The sequence below is a fragment of the Sus scrofa genome, chromosome 2, assembly GCF_000003025.6.
Source record: "Sus scrofa isolate TJ Tabasco breed Duroc chromosome 2, Sscrofa11.1, whole genome shotgun sequence".
Taxonomy (NCBI): domain Eukaryota; kingdom Metazoa; phylum Chordata; class Mammalia; order Artiodactyla; family Suidae; genus Sus; species Sus scrofa.
The window spans coordinates 1,106,258-1,124,293 of NC_010444.4; the positions used below are offsets into that span (position 1 = coordinate 1,106,258).

Genomic DNA, 18,036 nt, shown 5'->3' on the forward strand with positions numbered 1-18,036 from the left:
TGATGTCGGGTCCCCGATAAACTGCTCCTGGGTCAGGCTTTGTTCCCATCGGGCTTTTGGGGACATTGCACCAATATCCTCGGGTTTAGGACGTTTCATCCGGAGGCGGCCAGATAACAGCCCCCCGCCTGCCCCGTGCCAGGGGGACCCGGGAATTGCTGCTTTCGCAACATTTTCTAAAACCGTTGGAATTCTGCAGGCGGTCACCCTCTGCTTTGGTCTTGACGGTTCTGTATCCATTTCCCTGGAACATGTTATATTCGTTGGGGCTAAACATTCAGACTTTCCAGCAGTCATGGGGAATTTCACAGATTTAAAAAATATATTTTCGTTCCACGTATGTGGGTCTTTGCTGAGGCTGCTTGGTCACTGCCCCCTCTGCCTCTGCTGACCCCCATGGGCACACGTCCTAGCTTGGCGTTTCCCACTCTGACCTCTGACCCTCTCCAGCCTCTTTGTCTGGCAGCCATTCCGTTTCTGGGATGGTGTAGGTTGCAGATGAGGCCTGGGTCCCCCTGCGTGGCTGTGGCTGTGGCGTAAGCTACAGCTCCGATTGGACCCCTAGCCTGGGAACCTCCACATGCCGCAGGTGCGGCCCTAAAAGGACGAAAAAATAAAAAATAAAAAAATAAAGAAAAGAAGAGAAGTTAAAGCAATAAATGAGGCACCCCTTCTCATCTGTGAAATCGTGGAGACTTTAAACATAAATAAATGGGAGTACTGTCGTGAGGCTGCGCGTGTAACAGCCAAGCATCGTGACAAGCTGCCGTCCGGGCGAGGCCGGGAGGCACCGTCAGCAGCATCCACCTGTGAGCTGCCAGGGCTTTGAAGTCTCCTTTGCAGCGAAGCCTCTTCAGGGACGTGGATAAAAGTCAGGAAAAAAGAGCCGTGTTGCTGTGCAGACCACAACTGCAGAGGAAACGAAGCTGAGGGATGGAGAGACGAAACGGGGAGAAATCGAGGCAAACGGCCCGCTGGGCTCTGGGGCCGTTGGTGACACTGACGTCTCCCCCGGGTCCCGGGTCCTGTGTCCCAAGGGCAGAGGTAACGCAGACGCGCAGTCGGTGCTGATCCCGGGGAGAGGCGGGGCCCCGTCCGCGTCCCTGCTGGAGCCGGTGATCTCGTAAAACCCGGCCTCTCACCTGTCGCCGGAGGATAATGATAAGGGCCAGACGCGCGAGTGGGGAAGTGGTGACGTTTAGAAAACCAAGAAAACAAGTCGGTGAGAACCTGACGCCCAGCGAACAGAGAAGCACAACGGAGGACTGTGAACAGGCATCATGACGCGACCTGGCGCCAGCTGTGTGCCCGTGTGCTGCTGTGTGCCAGCCCTTCCTGCTGCAGCTGTGCCACGGGGGCTGTGGCTTATGGGGGGCTGCCCGTCCAGCTGCTGTGTCCCCCTTTGCTGCCAGGGCAAGGTCTGAGGTGCTGACCTCAGACCGCACGTGGCCCGTGCAGACGCGCCCACTGTCCCGAGTGTCCCCCGCCCGGGACTTCAGGCACTGACTTCACGGCTGCGGTGCCCGAGCTTCTGAGTCCCATTGCCAGGCTGGAGGGACCCGGGTCACCTTCTCGCTGACCAGGCGCTCCTTCCCCCCTTCCCCAGACCTTCTGGCTCTGCCCCCGCCTCGTGTCTGACCCCGACTGGCCCGCAGAGGCCCCGGGGGCGGCTCGGACCTCTCAGGCCTGAGCGCTGCTCCTTCTCGGGCTGCCCCAGGGCCTCTCTAGGTCAAGGTCTCACCTGGGTCCAGCATCACATAGGTATGGAGACCTGAGAACAGAGGCCAGATGGAAGCGCAGGTGCTCCCAGGTGACAGACGTGGTCCCAGACGGCCCCACCCCACCCAACATCCCGTTACCATGGCAACCCATCAGGGCAATAGAGGGGCCTCCCAAGAAGGCAGCTGTGCTTACTGTGGACACGTCTAAGCGCGTGGGACGCCGCGGTGGGAGACGGGGAAACCCGTCGGTCATTGCCACGACCCTGACGGGGTAGAGAGAAGTCACCGGTACCAAGAGGTGACCATGAGATGGCCGTGGGACAGTTCCTCAACAGGATGTAAACAGCCCTGTCTGGAATCCGGTCTCAGCCTCGGCCCCGGGGGAGGAGGGCTGTTCTGAGTGCACCCCCCCCGCCCGACCCCGGGCCCCAGGGGCGCTTGTTGAATCCAACAGACCCACAGCTGCCCCTTCCTAAGCCGCCTTCCCGGACGGAGAGCTTAGTCGACTCCGGGATGAAAGGAGAGACGTAAATAGCTGTCTCACAGGCGCGTGTGAAGGCCTCTGGGCTCGTGACAGCGGGACTTTCTGTTCCCTGGGTTTGGAAAGCACTAGACACAGATTCCCCGGCTGCCTTTGCTTTCCCAACACACAGAAGAAACCACCTAGGAATGGGAAGGTGAGCCGGCAACCAGTCACACCTCGGGTCACCGTGTTTGCCCTGCTGTGACCTGAGCAGGCGCTGCCTGTGTTGTCTTCCGGCCTCCAGGTTGGAGCTGCAGCCCCTGCAGCGCCGCAGGCGGCGTGAACCTCTGGGGCTTCATTTCTGTCTCTTCTTACTGACATGCCCACGGTGGTCTCACCCGGGCCCGTGTGGCACAGCCACCCCGGCCCGCCCGCTGGGCTCGTTGCCTGGCAGGCGCCGGTATCCACCGCGTCCGTCCCTCGTCAGGTCAGAGCCCCCGAGAGCCGGCTGGGTGCTCTGATCCCCGCTCTGTCCTGTGTCAACGGCGGTGCCTACGCAGGGCAGCAACATAGTCAGTGTTGGCAGGACAAGTGGGTGGGCTCACGCGACCCCGAGCTGCGCCAGAATCTGGACTCTGACCCTGATCCTGTGCTGCCACGCACCCCCCTCCCCGCTGAGGATCCCGCTGTTGGCCGGGATGCGGGGGGGGGGTGTCTCTGAGCACCAAGGGGGGGTCTCAGGGGCCCTGGGGGGTGACTCCGCTGTAAAGGGGGTGTGTGCAGGCCTGCTCTGCAACCCCCCCACCCCCGCCTTCGCCCTTTCGCCACCCCAACGCTCTGAGGTCTCATCCCTGAGCCCACTGCTGCCCCTCCTTGGGGACCAGCAACCTCTTGGGAAGGTGGCAACCGCGGGGAGGGGGGCTCTGCCAAGACCTCCGACCTTGGGCCCTGGATGTGGCGCCCAGAGGGGCCTGACCCCATCTGTCTGCTCAGCATGTGCGCGGGCCTCCGGGGGCCTCGCCGGCGGACGGACCGATTCCAGGTAAATTCCTCACGGCTCCAGGCGGGTCCCCGGTGGCTCTGCCTCCATGTCTCACAGGACGCTTAGCTCTCTATTATTTGGCTACATTGGTTAATTTCTGTCTCTAAAACCAGTTTTTTAATCCCAAACCTCTCTAGGAACTCTTGAGTGTTGTCGTTCTCAGCCACAGCCGCGGTGTCTTGTTTTCAGTGGGTTACGCAGACTCGACTTTGTTTTTTGGAAGTTCCAGCGTCTCATGAGCGTTGGCATCTGACCGTCCGTCCTTCTTCCTCTTCCTTCCTCTCGTTCCTGCTTCTTTTTTCCTTCTTCCTCTCCTTTCCCTCTGATGCGCAGGACCGCGGCCCTTCCCCTGCCGTTTCTCTGTGTGTTGTTGTTGGTCCCTGACGCACTGAAAGATGCTTGTGGAGAAACCGGAGACCCCAGTGCAGAGTCAGTTTCCGGAGACGACGGCCTTGGCGCGGTCCGGCTCCCTCGGACGTCCCTGAGCCGAGGGGGTCAGGCGCCGGCAGGTCGGAGCCGAGGGGGTCAGGCGCCGGCAGGTGGGAGCCGCGCGGACGCGTCCCCCTCCGCCTGTGACCCGCCCTCTGGACCCCGCCTCTCGTCTTCCTTTCCTCCTGCACCCAGACGCGCGATGGGCCTGGGGACGGGGTCCCCTCCGGGCTGCCGTGTCCACGTCCCCGACTTGGCTTTCTGTCTTGTGGTCACTGTGCCCTTCGGAAACCAGATGCCCCATTCCAGGACCCGGCCGATGTCCCCTGTGCCCCTGCCCTCACCGGGCACGGGGGCGTCCGCTTTCTAGTGTTGCCTGAACAGAGGCCCACAGTCTCGGGGACCCAACGGGGGTGTGTGGTCTCTCCGTGCCGGGGGCCGACGCCCAAGACCACGGGGCCCAAACCACGCCTTCTGAGCTGCGAGGGACAGCGGGGCCACCTCCCTCCTGCTCCTGGCGGTGTGTGGGGCCAGCGCCCCAGTTTCTCCTCGTCTCCTCATGCCGTTCTCCCTGCGTCTGTCTCAAACGTTCCTCTTTTTATTAGGATTCCAAACTTACTGGATTAGGGCCCCCCAGGGATCGCATTTTAACTTGACTCGTTCTGGAAAGACCCCTCTTCAGATACAATCACAGAGGCATAGGGCGTCTCAGAGGCCCCAGAGGAGCCCAGGCGACCTTGAGGCCGGAGCTGGAGGACCTCTCTTACCAGACACGGGAGCCCAGCACGAAGGCAGAGCCCCAAAGAGGAGGCGGGGGCTGGGGGGCAGGTGGGGCTGGGGGGGGGGGACGGCAGCAGGAGGTCCTGGCTACAGACGTGCCCAGGCAATGGAGCGTGCTCTGTACCCGTGCTGGCTCTTTGCGGGGACACGGGCCACCCCGAGCTGTGAAGCGTTTGAACAGTGACCAAAGAGACTGAAGAATCGGATTTTAAATTTTGTTCATTTAGAATTAATTTCATTGTAAATAGCTTATGTGGCTCACGGCTACTGCCCTGCACGGCCCTTAGGGAGGGTCCAGCATAGTCGCACCTGCTCTATAAGGACCTTTCTTACAACCCGAGGGATGCTTTAGCAACACAGGAAAAGGATGCTGTTTTCAATGACGGTCTGAGACAGACTATCCAGGTAAGAGGGGAGCTGGCCCTTCCCTCACGCCGCACACAAAAGCCAACGCCGGCTGCTCTGCTTTCCTGGCTGCGGGAGGTTAAAAATAATGACACTTTTACAGGAAACCCAGGAGGGCAGTTTTATGACGGCTCATGTTCTCTTGACGTGTAATTGCTTGGTCTAAAATCTGAGAGATCTGTCCTTCAAAAGAAACCTTTAAGAAGATGAAGACAGCCAGAAGGCTGGGACAAGATGTTGAAAAGGCCTATATTTGGAGTTCCTGCTGTGGTTCAGTGGGAACAAACCTGACGAGTACCCATGAGGACACAGGTTCGATCCCTGGCCTCGCTTAGTGGGTTAAGGATCCGGTGTTGCTGTGAGCTGTGGTGTAGGTCGCAGACGCAGCTCGGATCCCGTGTTGCCGTGACTGTGGTGCAGGCCGGCACCTGCAGCTCTGATGCACGCCCTAGCCTGGGAACTTCCATATGCCATGGGCACGGCCATAAAAAAAAAAAAGAAAGAAAGAAAGAAAGAAAGAAAGAAAGAAAGAAAGAAAGAAAAGAAAAAGAAAAAGAAAAAAAGGCCTATATTTGACTAAGAACTAGCATCAGGATATCATGGAAAATTTAAATATAACAATAATAATGGCTTCTGTGAATAATTTTAAAAAGCAGATAATCCAATGGAAAATTGGGCCAAAGATTTAAACAGACACACAGCCCCATGGCTGACAGGCACAGTGAAAGCTGCTCTGGTCTTTGGTCATTAGGAAAAAACCCGAGATTATTGTCACATTGTGACCCCACTGCACACGTGTAAGAACAGCCACCATGAAAATGACAAAACTCTGGATGACGGCCCTGCTGCGGGGCGGCTGGAACTTTCACACGGTGTCAGAGCATCCACGCTTGGCTCGGTCCTGTTCCAGAACCGCTTCCTCGGGATCCAGCAAATCCCCTGATCATCCCACACCCGGCAGAAGGGCACAGCGATGCGAACCAAAACGTCGGATGCCAACAAGTTCAAAGCCGCTTTATCCCAAACATCCAGGACTGGAAACACTTCAAATGGCCATAAGCGCAGAGCAGATAAGTAAACGGCGTGTCTGTCCAGCAGAACCAGGCAAACATGCGGCCCACAGACCCCGGGCCCCGTTTCCCAGACCTGCGTGTGCCGCCGGCCAGGCCCAGGGGGAGCAGCCTCAGGGGTCCGGACTCGTGGTCGTCCAAAGACAGATGTCAGGCGCCTCAGGTGACACGGGCGAGGATGGCAGTTACGGCCAAAGGCCTCAGGTGGGAGGAGAGCAGGGAGCCCTTGAGTCACACCCGTAATCTCAGCAGAAAGAGCAAAACCATATGAAAGACTGTGAAACGCTGGAAACGGAAAACTCAGTAGCCACGAAAAATGCCTCCCGCGGTCTCTCCTCAGGAGGCCCGACCCAGCTGAGCAAGGAACCTGAACCTAAAGACGGGGCCGGGGCGGGCTTCCTCTTGTGGCTCAGCGGCAGTGAACCCCGCTAGTATCTGTGAGGACGCTGGTTTGATCCTTGGCCTCGCTCAGTGGGTGAAAGATGCAGCATTGCCATGGGCTGTGGTGTAGGTTGCAGCCACGGCTCAGACCCTGTTTGCTGTGGCTGTGGTGTAGGCTGGCAGCTGCAGCTCCAATTTGGCCCCTAGTCTGAGAACTTCTATGTGCTGTGGGTGTGGCTCTCAAAGACAGAGAGAGAGAGAGAGAGACAGGACAAGAGAAATAAATGAAATTCAAAGAGAGGAGTTCCCATCGTGGCGCAGTGGAAACGAATCCAGCTAGGAACCACGAGGTGGCGGGTTCAATCCCTGGCCTTGCCCAGCGGGTTAAGGATCCAGCATAGCTGTGAGCTGTGGCAAAGGTCGTAGATGTGGCTCAGATCCCACCTTGCTGTGGCTGTGGCGTAGGCCGGCAGCAACAGTTCTGATTTGACCCCTAGCCTGGGAACCTCCATATGCCGCGGGTGCGGCCCTAAAATAGACCAGAAAAAAAAGAAAGAAAGAAACGCAAAGAGAAAAAAAGAGTAGGGAAAAAACCCCAGAGCATGCGAAGCTGTGTGACAAAGAACCGTGTCAGAAATGGGAAAAAATGACGGCAAAAAGGATTTTCCTTATTTTTAACGGTCCTACAAGGTTAACTGACCGTTGCAAAGAGCCAGAGTCACAGCAGGTGGATGCTTAACCGCAGGTGAGCGTGCAGGATGTTGGTCACCACGGCAGCAGGGACAGGAGAGAGGCGCAGGGGAGGGGCCTCACCCCACCCAGGAAGCCGGGCAGTGCCCTTTGCTGCCGACTCAGATTCTTAGACGCGTGTGTTTTAAGGGAAGCCCCAGGTGTCCACGCTCTCTCGACGGCTGGTTCCCAGTGAGTTGAGGACCGGAGATGGGGAAGGAACAGAGACTTGATTCAGAAGCCGTCAGGCCGAGAAGATGGCAGACTAACGTCCCCAAGAACCGTCTCACCTCGGGGGAGACGTCGGGCCTCCTCTGCGCTAAGGGGAAAGGTCTGCGTGAGGGCTGAGGGTGAAACGGGAAAGGCGGATGGCAGACGTTTTGGAGCCACCTGGCCTTCGGGGAAGATGACATTTCTCTGTTCTTCTGCTGCTCACGTAGGCTGGATCACAAGACTCCTGCAAAACGTCAAGCTGTTAGCAGTTCCTTTCACTTCACCCTCTTATCTCTGCTTATTTGCAAGGTTTCTAGGCAAAAAGCAAACTTATCTACAAGAAATAGCCATAACGAACCCGGGACCGTGGGATGGGAACTTTCTTCAGGGAAATTAATGAGCTTTTGGGGAACAAACATCTCTCTGCTGTTTAACTCTTGACGTGCGGGCGGGGGTTGGGGGGAAGCGGTGCAACAAGCAGGCGGAAGAACGAGGGCGGCTTCGGCGTGCGGTTCCTTCTTTTCTCCGTTAGACTTTGCTGAAAGTTTGCATTTCATAGATTCCAAGGGGGGTTTTAAATATCGCAGCTCTCCTCATGGTACCAAAATGATATTTGTAAACATGTGGCACTTATATTCAAATATTAAAATCTGGTTGATTTAATATTGAGGAAAATGGACAACTAGTCAAATCTTAGTATGAGAGACAGTAGGTATTTATCCTTAGTTGCAAAGACTATTTTGGAGCAATATTTCGGTATTGGCAAATGAGACCCTAAAATAGTGGGGTGTGTGTGTGTGTGTGTGTGTGTGTGTGTGTGTGTGTGTGTGGAGTGGAAATTCACCGAGTACTTAGAGCTAATATTTTCCTTGTGGAAAAGCATCATGCTTTCCTATAATTTTCTTTAAGGTAGGGATGGATTTCAAGCTGTGTTGTTTTAATGCTTTCCTCCTACCCACTTCCCACTGTGGGGCCAGAGCAGCCATTTGGAAGGGCAACTGGTTATCCTCCCCCTGAACCCCCCCCGGACCCCCCCCCCGTCCGGCCAGGAGCCCAGAATCTGCACAGCGGCTCTCAAGCCCAGAGGAATGTCCCACAGCGGACGTGTCTCAGCTGCCATCAGCCCTGATCTGTAAAGGCCCAAATACCTTTCGATAAACGGACTTTGGGAACTTCGAATCTTCAAACATTTTTGTCCTTCGTGAAAATATTTCAAATCCAGCTCATCTTAAAAGCTAATCTCTCCCACAGCTGCTCTTGCAGATAAGGCTGGCTGTCCAGAGAGGCGCTGCCTGCAGGCTGCGAAGAAAGCAGGCTCTTCCCTGGGAACGTGGGGGAGGGAGGGGGACACGGCCCGACGGCCTGGCTGGGCCGCGCGGCCTCCGTCTCTGAGGAACCGTCTCGTCCGTGGAAGGAGGCGCAGTTCTGCTGGGAGTAGGTGACATTTTGGAAATTTTTGCTTTTGAATGTAAAACACCCCGAAGCATCCCCTTTTAGCCTGGGGATTCTGGCCTCCATTAAAACCGCGCCCCAGTGCTCATCAGTTGCTTGCCAATCCTGTTTCACGTGGACTCATGGAAGAGGAAGGGAAACCCACGGCTCATCCAAAACCCACGTCGGGGGCGACTAGAGGCTGGGTCCCTCTGTGACGGTGCTGCTGTGGGGTTCAGACCGCCCTGGGCTGCCTCCCAGCCCCCCACCCGGCGCGGGCCAGCCGTCACCTGTGGGGACCCGCCGCTCGGGCCCGCGAGCGCCCTCTGGCGGCGGAGGCTCTGGGCGGCTCGTGGACCGAGAGCTGCCTGGAAGAAAGGTCGGGCTGGGCGCAGGACCGCGGGGGACCTGGGCAGGGAGGGGTGGCTCTCTGCCACCAGAGGGTGCTCATGGTCCACCACTGTGGCCAAACCCGGCAGGGCCCTGTTTGCTGTCTCCAGAAAGCTGCCCCTTGACCACCTCCCAGCGTGTGCAGGCCATGGGGCGGGCGGGGGTGGGGGCTGTGGGGGGAGGGGTGGACCAGGACCCATCTTCCTGGGCTGCGCCCCCCCTCTTCCCTGCTGCTGGACGCAGGTCTTGCCACTTGCAGGCCAGCATCTGGGGCCGAGGCGCCTTCTGCCTTCAGCTTTCCAGGGACAGAGGAGGGACTATGGCGCCAGGAAGGGACCTTGGCGCCCACACCGCTGGGAATAGCAGGTATGGTCCTCAGGCCGCTCTCCCACTCAGAGCATCCGCAGAACCTCTGGCCGTGATGGAAAGAGAGAAATGCCATCCGTGCGAAGCTCTTTCCTGCTGCTTTTTTCCACATGAGTTTGTCTCCGGCCATCTGCTCACACATCCCTCCTTCTCAGACGAAGGAGAGCAAAGCGAGAGGCTCCCTGAGGGCCTCTCCGGGGACACGGGTGCAGGGAAAAAACATGCTTTCCTGTTTTGCCCGCAGAGAGCCCACAGTCCAGAAAAATCACCAAACTCACAAAGTTAAGAAATCGGAGTCACCCCTAGCCCCTGGGCTTGTGTTCACGTGGTCAGGTGGGCATCCAGGGGCACTCCGTAAGTGCACGTGGACAGACTGACTGGCGGTCGCCGACCGAATGCGAGTGTGAGGGGGGCCCCGCCGCTCCTGCTGCCTGAGGCCCCGGCCCGGCTCCCGCCGAGCCCGCTCTGTGCTCTGCTCTGGGGTGAGTCTGGGTGGCGGGTTCCCCCATGCAGCCGGCTGAGCTCTCCAGGGAGGCAGACGCGGGCTGCGTGTCCATCCCACCGGCTTTCTGTCTCTGTGAGCTGCGTTCCAAGTATTGGTCCCTGCAGCTGTGCGGGATCACGTCAGCTCTGCGGGCAGGTGGCGGCAGGGCACCCAGGCGGGTCCCCGCGCCGCGGCCCCGAGGTGGAAGGCCTCCTCTCCCGGGAACCCTCAGTCCCTGCGCCGAGGCCTTCGGCCGACGGGTGAGGCCCGCCCGCTCCACGGCGGGGACCTGCTTTACCCAAGTCTACCGATTTCAGCCTTCTCTCATCTGAAATATGCCCTCGCGGCTGCATCGAGACTGGCTTGACCAAACAGTGGGGCACCAAAGCCTGGCCGGGTTGGCACTCAAAGCGAGCCAGCACAATAGGCACGCTGGGTGCTCTGGAAAGGGCCTGCTCACTCCCAGGACTGGAGGGCGTCCATCGTCCTGGCAACGGGTCATCACGGGACCGCCCTGCGGCGTCAGGGCCGGTGGTTCGCGGCTCTCACCTGAACGGGCCCCGCCGCTCCAAGGTGGGAAGCGCTTGGAAGGCAGGGGAGCAGATCTCTGTGGGCCCCTCGCCCAGCAACCCCGGCCTGCTGCTGGGAGGCTGAGTCCATCCGCCCCGATAGGCAGCCCGGCTGCTTTTCAGGCATGTGCTTTTAGGAGCTGTCACTCTGTCCTGTCAAACTCAGTGAGCACCTGCATTTGGCTGAGGGATCAGAAAAAGGCACTTTGTGAGGGTCCTGGGTTCTGAAATGTTCCTTTTAGCCACCAGATGGCACTGTTGACCGCCCGAAAGTGTGGAGCGGACGGGGGATGGGGTGGGAGGGAAGGCAGGGACCTCCAAGCAGGCGAGGGGTCTGCATCCTGGGGACCTGGGGGCGGGGGAGCGCCGAGGGCCACGTGCTTTCGAGGAGCTGCCGTTTGGCCTTCCCTTCTGGGTAAAGCTCTGTCTCTGTGTCCCTTTAGAGCCAGGACGCCAGGGAAGACAGAACTGTTTCCTGCAGTTCCTCCTTTGCGTCTGTGTGCAGGACCGGGCACCCCGTGCCTCTTTCGGGGGCACCTCCCCTGCGTTTGGGAGAAGCCTGGCCATGCCCAGGGGTGGGGTGTGTTGTGTGCTGCCCAGCGCGGTGCCAGCAGCAGACCCGCGGCAGAGCCAGGCCCCTGGTCTGTGTTGATGGGGACACGGCTGGACCTCAGCACCTCGGGGGAGCCAGAGGCCGCAGGGGCAAGGTCAGGAAGGGACCTCGCCCTGGGTGTGGTCAGCGGCCTGACCAGACCTGATCGAGCCGGTCGTCCTCTGAGCCCAGGCTGGGAGCCTGTGCTGCCGCGACTGGAGGGTCGGTGGAGCCGCACGGTGACCTCGGTCCTGCAGGGTAGTGACCTCTGGGCCCAGGGCACTGTGTCCACAGGCTTCTCAGGACATAAAGCGCTCCAGGCGCCCCTCGAGGCCCCCTTGCTGGGGGCCCAGCGACCGAGGGGTAATGGCAGGATGGAGGCCAAATCCGGGCCTGCCCTGAGTTGGGTCTGGGTCGAAGTCCCATTCTTCACCCGTTTCCCACACCCTCCAGCTCTGACTGCTGTGTGGCCACGGCCTCCGTTGTCCCCGCAGCTGCACCCGGGGTGCCTCCTTCGAGGGGCTGCTGGTGGGTCCTGGTGCAGGAAACGGGCCTCCTGTGTGGTTGCGACGCTGAGAAGGGCTGGGAGGAGGGCCGTCGTGTTGCCAGGAGACAGGAAGGGTCTGGCTTCCTGGGCGGGAGGAAACATCGGAGCCCCCCAGACTGTCCCCTCTGGGGTGCAAATGGGACAGACGGCTGGTTTGCTGGAAAGCCCGACGGAGTAAGCAACCCGATGTACACACGCCCACGAACTACCTGATGGGACTCAGACGCCATTTGCTACGAATCCCAGGGTCAAATAAAGATGGAGAAAGGAATCAGACCTTTAAAATGTGGACCCCATACTACTGCCACTCGAAGAAGCGTCCCCTTGTGCTGCTGGGGTCCGGGCGGCGGGGCTGGTGGAGCTGGGGGGCGGCGGCAGGTGCCTGTGAGCCCCTAGTTTGCTGTGGACGCATCACCGCGGGACTGAACTAGCCCCAGCTGCTGGGGCGGCAGGTCTGCGGGCTTTCCCGGGGTGTGGGGCTTTCGGTGGGAAAGGGGGAGCATCCTGAGCAAACTGGGACGCGCTGGTCCCCCTCCGGGCGTGACCGACGGCCCCCCTGCTTCCTCCCCAGCCCGGGACAGTGCCCGAAGGCGCCTGCGGTTCTCCTTTGCACCGAGTCCGGTGGTTACTGGTCCTTTCACAGGCGCCCTGGGTACGACGGTTTCCTCCTGGAGATGGAGCCTCATTTACATGATTTGTCCATATTTCTACTCGTCCTTTTGTTTTTGCCTTTTTCATCTGAATTGCAAACACCCTCCGCCCCTCAAGCCCGCTTTGGCTCTCAGCCTGGACAGAAACAGGTCGGCCGGGAGGCGGGTGTCAGCAGGGTGTCCGCCGCTGCTTTGTGTGTCATGGAAACGGCACAACAGTGCAGAACAACGGATCTGGAAATAACCCGATTTCCCACCCACAGGGGATTGTTTCGCACGTGGTGATGCACCTCGGCCATGGACTCTTCTGCAACTGTTGAAGGAAGGAGTTGCATCTCAGCTGTGCCCTTCAGACCATCCTGTCTGCGAAGAGAGAAGGTTTCTCTGTGTCCATCGGCACAAAAGCTGGCTGGAAGTTCCTACCCGAACGAGCTCGTGTTGGAAACGCGGTGTTGCGATTGGCGTCGAGGGGAAGTTTCACTTGGAATTTTTTTGCTCCTGTCTTACTTGCTTCGTCACAGTGGTCAGATTTTTTTTTTTTTTTTTAATGGTATGCATTTACAGGAAGGGACAAAATAAAGAAAACTTGTCAGGATGCAGAAAGACATCCTGTGTGTTGAGGTCTTTTTGTTTAAATAAAAACAGCTTAGAGAGGAGTTAGAGACAGTGTTTCAGATAATACATTTTTCTAAAAAGAGGTGAATTGGTGAAAGTGGATTAGTAAAGAGAAAAGTAAAAGCACAGAATAATAAAGAAACAGGAAAGAGAGGAGAAAACCCTAGCCGGCACGGAAACCTTTGCCCTTGGACAAGATCCTGGCAAAGCGGACCGCGATGGCTGGGTGGGCGCTGCGGGCGTCCTGTTCAGAAAACGGCCCTCGGGCATCCGATGACGCAGTGTGTCCTGCTCAATCGCAAACCCCAAGCCCCCAGGGCTTCCCTTGGTTTCCCCAGTGACATGAGTGGCTCCAGTATATGGGATAATCCGAAATAAATTAAACAGAAAAGTTTAGAACCACAGGCCATCAACTCCAAAACTGAATTATCTGACTTTATTCAAGCAATGAGGTCCTGCTGCCCAGCACGGGGAACGGTGTCCTGTCTCTCGGGATAGAACGTGATGGAAGATGACAGAAGAGAAAGAATATGTATATATATATGAATGGGTCGCTGTGCTTTACAGCAGGAATTGGTGCGATAATGCTGGAATAAAAAGTGAAAGTTAGAGTTAAACATGGGGAAGAGAGGAGACTCCGTGACGTCATGAGACCATCCCCCTCCCTCCCCCGTGCCCGTGACCACGCAGCCCTGGGCTCTGTGTGATCAGCACCGGCCACCGTGGAGCCTGAGCTTCCTTCCAAGGGCAGCGGGGCGCCACTGGGTCTTTGAAGAGAGGAGTGGGAGGCGGTGTCTGGGCTTTTCAGGGCCACTGTTGCTGCCCTGTGATGACACGGTGTCAGACAGAGGGAAGAATGGAGGGGACCCGCCAGGTTCTGAGAATAAAGCTTCAGACGCATGGCAAATGACCGGCGGAGATGGGGCCGGAGGGGGGCCGTCAGCCACGATGGGAGTCGTGGACGAATGGGGGGCACATCTCAGGCTGGAAATGCCGGCCCCGCTGATGGATGGGGCGCGGGGCGGGAGGAGGACCAGGCACCCGGCACGACGCCCAGGTTCCTCCCCAGGGTGGTGGCTCTCCCACAATGGGGAGGACAGGGCTGGGGCAGCCTGTGTGGACGGCAGGTGCCTGAGACGCGCCCGCCGAGCGCCGTCCAGCAGGTAGCAGATCACAAAGGCGTGTGTGCAGCACGGCTGTGGGAGGGTCGTTCTGGGGACGTCATGCAGACAGATGTCCACTAAGGGGGGTGGGGAGAGATGGAGAGGAGATGGGGGAGGAGGGCAGGAGGGGGCGGGAGGAACCTCACGGGGAAAAGACTCCCGGAAGCTGCTGCAGGGGCGGAGCAAGCAGGAGGGACTGGAGCAGGTCTCCAGGTCTGTGTGGGGAGCCCTTGGGGGAGCTGTGAGGACGGGGACACCCAGCAGATGAGACCCACGTGTCTCTTCGTTGTTTGAAAGATGCTGATGGGAGCCCTGTGGCGAGACATCCAGCCCTCCTTAGAGCCGCCAGATCCACCTGCTACTGTCACCAGATGCGAGTGACCACAGGTCCTGCTTCCACACCCTCTGGAGCAGGTGTCACCCAGGCAGCCGCTGTCCACCGCAGGGAGGCCGTGGCCCCAAGCCCGGCTCCATCCACCCGGGTCACAGACCACAGCCTCACCACGCCCAGCACGGCAGGCAGTGTGGACAGCAGCACACATGCCCCGGTTCTCTTCACCCCTGAGTGCCCCAAAGGGAGGGGGGCACAAGGACCCCAGGCCCAGATGACACGTGCAGGGCCAGCGAGACTGTGGCAAGTGGCAGACACGGCAGCGAACAGTAAATAGAGCAGGAGGAGCAGACACTGCTGCGGGGTAAACCAGCAGAGAGCCCCGGGCAGGCTCTGCCCTCCCCCGGAGCAGCCGCAGGGCGGTCACCCCGTGGTCGTCGTCACCCACTTCCTTGCCCGCGTGACCTGCTACAGAAAGGGCTCAGGGGACAGCGGGTGGTGGCCTGGAGCACCCAGCGAACCGGGCAGCGAACCCCGGCCCGGGCCGATGCGGTGCCCAGGAGCCGGTGTGCGTGTGCGTGTGCGTGGTGCGTGCGTGTGGGCTACAGGACCAGGGCACCGCGTGGGCGTGCATGGGCTCGTCTCACCATCGTCCGTGACTGCGGAGTGGGGACCGCCCCTGTCCACACTGCCAATGAGGAGACCCCCTTCCCGCACTGCCCAGCTCACCCGCTGCCCTGAAGCCCTGTGGGTATGTGTCGCCCGGGGCACGCGTCCCCTTGCCCGTAAAAGGCTCAGACACAGGTGTTTTTAAATTACCTAGTTAACCGGGCAGCCCACCAAGTCCAAAGTGGGGCCACCCGCCTCTAACGGAACGACAAAGCTTGTCACCGCCAAGATCGAGAGGCTTGGGCGTCGAGCAAACTCCAAAACCCACGTAAAAGGGGCGAGCGAAGACGTGAGCCACACTGAAAAAGGGGCCACCGTGGAGTTGGAAAAAGCACCAAAGAGGAGAGAGCCCTCTGTGCCCCGCGTGCGGGGAGGCAGGCAGCTGAGCCCCGCCGCCACCGAGGGAGGTGCGGAACCTTTGCGGAAGCGGCCTGGACAAATGCAGCCGAGCCTCGGACTCCCCGGGGGCCTGGAAAGAGCCCCTCCCTGCCGCCGCCTCCTCCACGGGAGCCCGGGGTCATGAAAGCGGTGCTGCTGAAAGGTTTCCAGCCTCATCCGAGAGGAGGCGTGGCCGCGGGGGGCGAGCTCTTGAGGCGCCCAAGCCCTGGGGGTACGAGAGAGGCGTGTCCGGGGCACACACACACGCGCAGCCCTGTTGGCCTGAGCACACGCGTGTGCCGGCAAGTGTCAGGGCAGGTGGGGAAAGAGCTGGAGAGCGACCCCCCAAGGGCTGCGCCTGGGCCTGTCTGCTTGGGGAGATTCCGGCCCGATTTCACTTACGTTTCATCCTTTTCTACAAGAGAAAAGAATGAGTCCAACCTGCCCAAAGGCGAGCAGTATTTTTATTTGTTTTGATGATTTCTTTTGGGGGGCCACACCCGTGGCATATGGAGGACCCCAGGCTAGGGGTCGAAAGGGAGCTGCATCCGCCGGCCTACACCACGGCCACAGCAACGCTGGATCCTTAACCCACTGAGCCAGGCCAGGGATCGAACCCACGCCCTCGTGGATCCTAGTCGGGTTCCTCAACCGCTGAGCCACGAAGGGAACCCCAAAGTCTCGCGTGATTTTTAAAGTCAGAGCACATCACAGAGACCCCACGGTGACGAAGGCACCTGCAGGGTAGCATTCGAATCCTCAAGCCCAGCGTCTCGAGTCGAGAGGTGGCGTCCGCTGAGGTGGTCACGGAGACGAATGATCAGGTGTTCGAGCTCTTTCCGTGTTCCGCTCCCCAACCCGAGCCCGAAGGGGCCCCTGCTCCCCAACCCGAGCCCGAAGGGGCCCCTGCTCCCCAACCCGAGCCCGAGAGGCCCTTACGTGGTGAGACGGTGGCTGGAGCACCACCGCGGGTCAGCGTTCTCAGAGGCAGCGAGGAGCGCAGCCAAAAGGACCAAAGAGCAGCCCGGGCAGCAGTGCGTGTGCCTTGCGAGAGGGCGGGCTGCCCGTGGGGCTGCCGCCTGAGCCGGCAACCCTCCTGAGCGCGGCCCCCGAGCCTTGAGAGCGGAGATTCGAAGAGGCACGTGCACAGCACGGGGTCCTCCCCACAGTGACCTCGCTGTGGGGACAGCCCAGTCCAGCCACAGGTGAGCGGGTCCCGCGTGGGGCCCGGCCAGGCCGTGGAACCGTGTTCAGCCGTGACCGAGGAAGGAGGGACGTGGTGACACAGGCTGCAGCGCGGGTGGGCCTCGGGGACGCTGTGCCCCTGAGACGAGACAGACCCGAAGGGCCAGTCCCGCAGGAGCCCAGGCCCAGGAGGCCCCCGGAGGAGCCAGGGCCACGGAGAGGAGGTGGGGCGGAGGGGCCGGGGTGGGGCAGGGCGGGTGTGCAAAGGGGGCAGCGTGTCCCCTGGGAAGACGCGAAGCTCTGGACCTGCCAGCGTGACGGTCACACGACCACGTGACCGACTGCGTGCCATGGACCTGGGCGCTGAGAATGGGGAGGCTGCCAGCGCTGGTGCTGCACAGCGTCTGCGACGGTCTTTGCACGGAGGACAGCGGGCGAGGAAGGACCTGGCTGCCAGGACGTTTGACGACACACTCGGGTCCTCTCTCGGCGGCCGGGGCGCCGGGCTGCGGCCACCGCGGGCGTGGGCGAGGCCGGGACCCGAGCTGGCGGTGCAGGGCGCGCGTCCTCCGTGGGGACGGTGGGGACAGGGCAGCCCCGTGTGTCCGGGGGCGGGAGGGGGAGGGGGACCCGGGTGGGCGAGGAGGCCCCGGGCCGCTTCTCTGGACGGAGATGGACTGGGAGCCTCCTGGCCGCCCTCGGGCGGGGGACCTGGCCTCCCTGAAAGCCGGGGGAGCTGCTGAGGGCACCGTGGAGGCAGCCCTAGGGGGCTGCAGGCCCAGCAGTGGTCCCGGGGATGGGGCCCCGGAGGACCACGGAGGCAGGGGTGGGGGCGTCGGGGCCAAAGCCAGACACGCAAGGGTCCGGGCCGCCTGACCAGCTGCGGGAGGGGCTCCGACCTGGGTGCCACGAGGGCAGAGTCTCTCACCAGCTGGGTGGGGTCTGTGGGGAGGGTGGAGACTGGGTCCCGCCTCGCGGCCCGAGGCTGCTGTCAGCGGGGCCCGGGTCCTGGGAGGCGTTGTGGGCATCGTGAGCAAGTGGGCCGCTCGGCGTGGCCGGCAGAGGCAGGAGGCAGACACCACGAGGTCACAAGGGCGGCCTGGCTCTGGAGGCCACGAGGATCGGGAGGCGACGTTCGGGGCCGGGCTGGGGGACCGCGGGGCCACAGCCCCCTTGCAGCCCCTGCCCTGGTCCTGGGGGGCAGCCCCCCTGTGCCTGCCGCCCTCTGACCCGCACCCCTGTGGCTTTGCCGATGCAGGGCCCCCGGCCGCGACCTCACCTCCTCCGTGCTGTCCCTGACCCCACCCGGGCCCGGGCCCGGGGTCTGGACGCTCGGTCCCCGGGGAGCGGGGCCTCTCGGGGCCGTGGACCCTCCCCGAGCCCGGGGCCCACCCTCAGCCTCCGCTTCCAGAAGCCCCCAGAGGGCCGGCGCC

General features: G+C 60.6%; 1 protein-coding gene across 1 annotated transcript; it reads right to left on the reverse strand.

Annotated features, from left to right (window-relative positions):
- Positions 15,592-17,631, reverse strand: LOC110259166 (nascent polypeptide-associated complex subunit alpha, muscle-specific form-like). The gene is made up of 3 exons (XM_021082497.1): positions 16,942-17,631; positions 16,358-16,742; positions 15,592-15,644 (listed from the first exon to the last, which is right to left on the reverse strand). The coding sequence occupies exons 1-3, from the start codon at positions 17,629-17,631 to the stop codon at positions 15,592-15,594; spliced, it is 1,128 nt and encodes a 375-aa protein (XP_020938156.1).

Excerpts from the sequence above, each read along its gene's own strand:
- LOC110259166 (XM_021082497.1), bottom strand. The coding sequence starts at position 17,631 with ATGCCCACAACGCCTCCCAGGACCCGGGCCCCGCTGACAGCAGCCTCG. Across the intron at positions 16,743-16,941 it reads AGGTCCATGGCACGCAGTCG|GGGCACAGCGTCCCCGAGGC; the intron begins GTCACGTGGTCG and ends GTCTCGTCTCAG. Across the intron at positions 15,645-16,357 it reads TCCAGCCACCGTCTCACCAC|GGCTTGGGCGCCTCAAGAGC; the intron begins GTAAGGGCCTCT and ends TCGTACCCCCAG.